The sequence below is a fragment of the Felis catus genome, chromosome A2 (assembly GCF_018350175.1).
Source record: "Felis catus isolate Fca126 chromosome A2, F.catus_Fca126_mat1.0, whole genome shotgun sequence".
In the NCBI taxonomy this organism is placed as follows: Eukaryota; Metazoa; Chordata; class Mammalia; order Carnivora; family Felidae; genus Felis; species Felis catus.
This window is the reverse complement of record NC_058369.1, coordinates 92,412,531-92,419,196: the sequence shown is the minus strand read 5'-3', so window position 1 is coordinate 92,419,196 and position 6,666 is coordinate 92,412,531. Positions and strand designations below refer to the sequence as shown.

The window sequence follows — 6,666 nt, the reverse complement described above, 5'->3', positions numbered from 1 at the left end:
CTTTAACAACAGAAAAAGGACAGAAGAAATCTTTCCTGAATTGAGAGAAGATGCACTCTATAAATGACTTGTGTGTTCATGGAGTATATGAAGAGAGACGGATACACAAAAAAACCCTGGTTTATTTGCTGAAAATTTTAAACATCCCCTGTGGCTAATAGGCTCATCTAATAAACATATTCAACACTTCAATAAACAGCATGTATTTCTTCTTGCTTCTTGGCAATTGCTTTCATCCAACTTGCTCAAAGCTCTTCAAAGACAGGGAGCCAGATTTTCCACAAGTCACTCCCTGGAGGTAATTTGGCTGGTTAAGGAGGCACATTAATTCTTTCAGGCCACAAAGGGCCACTTATTGAATACAGAGTGAAAAACCAAAAGAGAAACAAAATTCCTCTGAGCCCCAAAGATGGGTGAGAACTCTTCTCTGGGCCTTTGGGGAACATCATACTCCCTAAAGCACGTTGATTATCAGCACAGAGGAAGTAGAATTCTGCATCTTGGTTTTAATAAACCCAAGGAGAATGTCCACCAATGACTGACACTCTTATTCTGAAGTAAATTATTTCTTCACTATTTAAATGTGTATAAGAAAAACTTTCAGGATCGCCTAGGTGGCTCACTCAGTTAGGCATGTGACTCTTGATTTTGGTTCAGGTCATGACCTCACAAGTTCATGAGATCAAGCCCATGTCAGGCTCTGCACTGATAGCATGGAGCCTGCTTGGGATTCTTGTTCTCCCTCTTTCTCTGCCCCCTCACACTTGTACTCTCTCTCCCTCCCTCCCTCCCTCTCTCTCTCTGAAAATAAACATTTAAAAAAAATAAAAATTTCCATCTATGACTGTAACTGTAGCAGCCATTCAAAAACATCAACAATAAAGATGAATTAACACAACTTCAATGTGAAATTGTACCCAAAGTTTAGAGATAATAACTTTTTTGTTAATTGTATTGTTCCTACACTTAGATATTATTTTGCCTTGCTTAAATATAAGGCAGTTTGCAAAGATGATGACCTACCCCAAAGGCCTCCTAGAGACATGTCAAGGGTTTAGAGACTTATTCAATTCTGATCTTGAAAGCACCTTGGAGTATCATTTAGCCTTGAGAAAGCAGATCCAGACAAGTACACACTGAGAGAATAAAAAATTAAGATCCTCTTCTCCAGCTGGATTTGTGCATAACTCCTGCTAAAGCCACGGCAAATTTGAATCATAATGAGAAGATCATGTCCTTCAACTAGTTTCTGGGGGCAGAAAAACATTAAGATTTATGCTTCATCCTAGACCCCTACTCTTGTCTTGTCAGGTCTATTTTTAAATCTCAAATCATTAGAAAATGACTATTGAGAATTTTTGCACTTAATTCTTTCAAATATTTATAAGCATTGTTGAAACCACGTGTACTAGGGAAAATATAGAGAAAATGATGGGTTTGCACCTACTTTTTGTGATTTGTGATTCCACAAGATTTTGTTTTCAAAAATCACTTTGAGCTTCTTAGAATTAAGTTGTTCCATTTTGGAAAACACAATTTTATCAAAATAACCAGTGATAAGACTCACCATTTATTTTCTATAAAAGTGTTTAAAAGACATCTACAAATTAGGATTATCCAGTATATCATTAGATTATGATGAGGAAAACATAATCTAACACAGCCATCTCAATAGAAGGCAACCACTTACAGAGATGTGGGAAGAGATGAAAACAAGAAAAGTAAAGGTAACCAGAAACTAACAACAGCAGGAAGTTGCTACCATTTTTAGGGCAAGTGAGCAAATAAAGCAGATGGTGTTATCAGAGGCAAGGAGGGAAAACCTGCCCACAGGAGCTGGAACCAGGCAAAAGCCACTAGGAGGGAGTGCCTTTCTGACTGGATCTAGAACCATGGAAGAGATGCAGCCACTATCTTAAACATCCCCAGAAGCACCACCAGCTTCTTCCCAACTCCTCCTGCCAATGTTCTGGCAATTCCTCCCTTTGTTCAAAGCTAATCAGAAACCAGTGGGCAATGTGGTTTACAGAAATCGGGACCCTTGTGAACCAGGGCAGTGTAGAGGAAGAAAGGGGAACGGATCTGAGCTTAACAGGCAAGTGTTTAGCACAGTGTATCCTGTTTGCTCTCCAGCATCCATCCTCATGCTCCACTTGTATATAAGTTTCCTACAACAGGAACTACTTATATATGCCTGTCATGGCGCAACATCCTTCATACGAACTAAGCTACCCTCACCTTCTCCAGAGAGGGATAGAACGTCTCCATCAGTGTTGATTTCTCATCTAACTCAGTCAAAATCCTACCAGGGTATTCTGTACTGAAAAACTAATGAAAGAATTAAGGACAACACTCTTTATGGGAAAGAGTAGACGAAGGGAAAAGAGGAAAAGAGAAATGTGTGGTTAATATTGTCCATGTCCTTCAGCCAAACACCGCCAGTTGAACAAGGTGAATAAGTTGGGTTTATTACTTGCTGCATTGAGGGAGAACTAGGATGAGGATAAATCCATAGCTGAAAAAGCAGCAGCAGTCACTCAGTCACTCTTACTATGTGAGAGAAGGGGACATTTGGTGGTTTGTGGCTTGATTAGTGTTCTTCCTTTTGTCTCATTTGATTATGGTCTCAGAGTCACCATGTCCAACATTAATTTTCTGTGAGATTATGTCCAATAGGAGAAAAACATGGCTTACTTAAGAGCATCAGACCAGTTACCAGATGTCAGGAGCTGCTTTTTGTCTTTCTCAATATACACAGAACTTATATTCATAATATATTTTTAAATATGTAAGTAAAATATGTATTTATATGGAATATACATAATACACATATCTTTTCTGTTCTTCCTTCTAGTAACGGATCATCATGAGTGGTAATTAATATTTTAACACATCATTCTTCTAACATATATTCCATGTTCCCCTTGACCTTAGCCACCACCTTGGCAGTAGAGATTCTCCACCTGACGCAGTGACCTAGACATTATTCTCTGCAGAAGCTAAGCCTTTGGTAGTCCACCCTTTATTGGCTTGTCCTAACCTCCCATAAACTTTCACTATTAAAGTCCCCAGCGAATCTTCTAAGTCCCATCTCAAGAGCAATCCAATTTTCCTTTGTCAACTGGAATCAGGCATGTCAACCAGGTTAGTAACCTCTTTATCTATCTATTATATTGGTTCAGTGGTATGAGGAGCCCTAGATGGCCAGGTGTTAATCTAAACTGTAATTCAACTCAAGAAAACCATCTTTACACCACCCCACCCCCCTGCCCACAACTCCAGTAGTTGTGAGAGTAGCCTACTTTCCTGGTAACAAAATCCTCTGAAACATCTAAACCCAAGGCTGTAGGAATGAGAGCAAAAATCATTAGATAAATGATGAGATTTATAATGAGATAAAAATCATGAGGGAGGGAGGAGTTCTTAGCTATAATAATGAAAGGAACCATTCCTAAGCCTCTTTCTTTGACTATGGGAGATTTGGCTATGGGAGAAGGAGCACTGGATATTAGCTACCAATTCAAAGCACAGATGGCATCTTGTAGGACAGCATCACCAACTCATGGTGTATCATACCACAGTTGGAGGCATACTGGGTTTTTAGTAAGCCAGTTCACAGTTCAACAATGCCAAGTTTTTCTGGGTGACAAGGTAGATGTATGACTGGAGGATTCTGTGGCCCACTGGCTCACTTCTGCTGTGAATGATTTCCTTGGTCACATACGCTATTGTATGAGATAACTTTATTCTGAATAAGTCATTCCATGAGTCCACCAATCGTGTACTGTCAGAAGTATTTTTCAGAGAAGCTGAATGAAGTGCATGAGAAACTCTTTGCACTACTTTTGTAATTTTTTTGTTGTCTGAAATTAATTCAAAATTGAAAGTTTAGAAAAGAAAGTTAAGTAGAAGAAGAGGAGTTGTTCCCATTAACAAGGAGACTCAGGAGGAAATAGAATTCAATGTTTATCAGATTCAAGGAGAAACATGCTGTATTAATCAAAACTGCATACCTTCTTTATGTTCAAAATAAGTAATTGTTAAATACACTGATATACCATAGCATTTCAACTTATTTGAAATTGCTTTGAATTACTAACATTTTTCCCCATCAGGCCTATATGTTTAATATTTTTTTCTTTTTTTTATTTGGTTTATTTCTTTTATTACCAGGGCAACATCTTCTCTATAGACTTTGTTCTACAAGCATGTTTTTCTTAAACTTTTGAGAAGGATTTTTTTTTTGACAGGGGCACATATTTTCCAAAAGAGCTTAAAATTTAAATAAAAAAACAAACCTACTCATTCCTAATAAATTCTGAAGGAATTTGTATTCTTTTCTTTTTTCTTTCTTCTTTCCTTCCTTCCTTCCTTCCTTCCTTCCTTCCTTCCTTCCTTATATTTTTTACAGTTAGCTGCATTTCAGCTGCTTGTCTGATTGTTCTCTGGGTTGGTAATCTGCCCTGTCACTTCAACTTGAAACTTGAATCTGCTCTACCCACTAAAAAGCACTCACTGGATAAACCAGTGTGCAGTACGTATGCTGTGTTATATTTTTATTTTCACACAAGGCACCATCTCCTTTGGCAGAGGGAGAAACACTTTTTATTTTTGTCCAGCCATGAAAAAACTTACACTTAGATACCTGAATTAACTGGTTCCATATTTCTAATTTATTCTAATCACATTTTAGCATCTTCCATTGGCTGGTACCTGGAATAACACCCAACTGACTACTCCTTAGTTTGGCATTAGTGAGAAAAGACTCTAACTATGAGACTGAAACAGTCCAGTCCCTGACACCATTTGCCCATTTAAAAAAATATATGGCAGCACCCAACTTGTGTTCACTTGAGGTTCCTTGACAATCCAATTCTTAAGCCACAACAGGATAATTGGTGAGTGACAAGGAAAGCAGAACAAGAAAGCCAAGATGACCAAATGATGAAACAGCCGGCAAACAGTGCTAAATGCGCTGAGGACTTTAGATTTGCACTTGATACACTGAAGAGCCAGGAAAGAACATGAGGCAGGGGAATAGTTTGTTTGGCATTTTCAAAATTTATTAAAAATTACAAGGTTATTTTCAATATGCAGGTATACGTGAGAAGTTAAGTCTCTGTCATTCAAACTTGCTGTGAGCTATTTTGATCTGATAAACAGAGGGCAGTTGGAGAGGACTTTGTTTTAAGGAGGTGAAGATGGACAGTGCCCCAAATAGATTTTGTCTAGAGCCTGCTGTCTACAGCATATCATGCCGGAAAATTGTCTCCAGTCACCTGAAGCACTAGCTAGAAGTTGTATATGTCTATGAATTTAAGGCCAGTATGCACAATGTTGCCCCAGGATATGGTCCTAAGACCACTATCTTGACTTCATTTTTTAATTAAATTAATTTGGGGATTAGACTGATTGGAATCTGATTCAATCAAAAATATTATGAGTGAGCATACAACCTGGCTCAGAACAATACCTAATCTGACCTGCTCACACCACCTCTTCAAGAGTAAACCCTTCCCTGATATAAAAAATATACTACCAGTGTACTTTTAAAAGCAGGATTTCAAAGAACAAAGCCAGAACCTGTGTAAGCCAGATCTGATGTCTTTTCAAACAGTCACTTTGCTGAACTTTAAGAAAGATTAACTTAACTTAAATTTAATTTAATTTGATTTAAAATTTTTAAAAATTGGGGGGAAGCACCTGGGTGGCTCAGTCAGTTGAGCTTTGGCTCAGGTCATGATCTCATGGTTCATGAGTTTGAGCCCTACATAGCACTTTGCACTGAGAGCAAAGAGCCTGCTTTGGATTCTCTGTCTCCCTCTCTCTTTCTGCTCCTCCCCTGTTCATGTATGTGCTCACTCTCATGCTCTCTCTCTCTCAAAAATAAAATTTTAAAAATATACACACACATATATTGTGTGTGTATATTTTTAGCCTTTCTCTTTCCGTCATCTTGGAGCCTGTGGAGGCTTTCTGGGAACAAGACTCTTAAAACAACAAATATGTCCAGAAGGCTGTGGTTCAAGGCCATTTTTGCTGGCTATAAGAGGGCCTCCAGAACCAGAAGGAGCAATTTTATTCTTAAAATTGAAGGTATTTATGCTCTAGATGAAACCGAATTCTACCTAGGCAAGAGATGTGCTTATGTGTACAAAGCAGAGAACAACACAGTGACTCCTAGTGGCAAACCACATGAAACTGGAGTAATCTGGGGAAAAGTAATTCATGCTCATGGAAACAGTGGCATGGTTCATGCCAATTTCCGAAGCAACTTTCCTGCTAAAGACATTGGCCACAGAATCCATGTGATGCTGTATCCTTCAAGGATTTAACTTACTGAAGAGTAAATAAACAAATGTGTAGATCTGCTCTTATTAAAAACAGTTTGCTTTGGGGTATCCAGGTGGCTCAGTCAGTTAAGCGTCCAGCTTCAGCTCACGTCATGATCTTGTGGTTTGTGACTTCAAGCCCCAAGTCGGGCTCTGTGCTGACAGCTCAGAGCTTGGAGCCTGTTTCAGATTCTGCGTCTCCCTCTCTCTCTGCCCCTACTCCCCTCGCATTCTCTCTCTCTCTCTCTCAAAAATAAACATCAAAAACAAAAAAGCTTTTTTTTTAATTTACTTCCTACACATCATTTCCTGAAAAAAACCCAAAATGTCTCTG

The 6,666-nt window shown here is 38.6% G+C and overlaps 1 protein-coding gene across 1 annotated transcript; it reads left to right on the top strand.

The window, feature by feature from the left end:
* The first annotated feature begins 6,005 nt into the window (after positions 1-6,005).
* LOC101098940 (60S ribosomal protein L35a-like) lies at positions 6,006-6,367 on the top strand. Its single transcript, XM_045052348.1, has one exon. It carries the CDS (start codon positions 6,006-6,008, stop codon positions 6,333-6,335), a length of 330 nt encoding a protein of 109 aa, XP_044908283.1. The 3' UTR covers positions 6,336-6,367.
* The last annotated feature ends 299 nt before the right edge of the window (positions 6,368-6,666 follow it).

Coding starts and splice junctions, on each gene's coding strand:
- LOC101098940 (XM_045052348.1), top strand. CDS start 6,006: ATGTCCAGAAGGCTGTGGTTCAAGGCCATTTTTGCTGGCTATAAGAGG.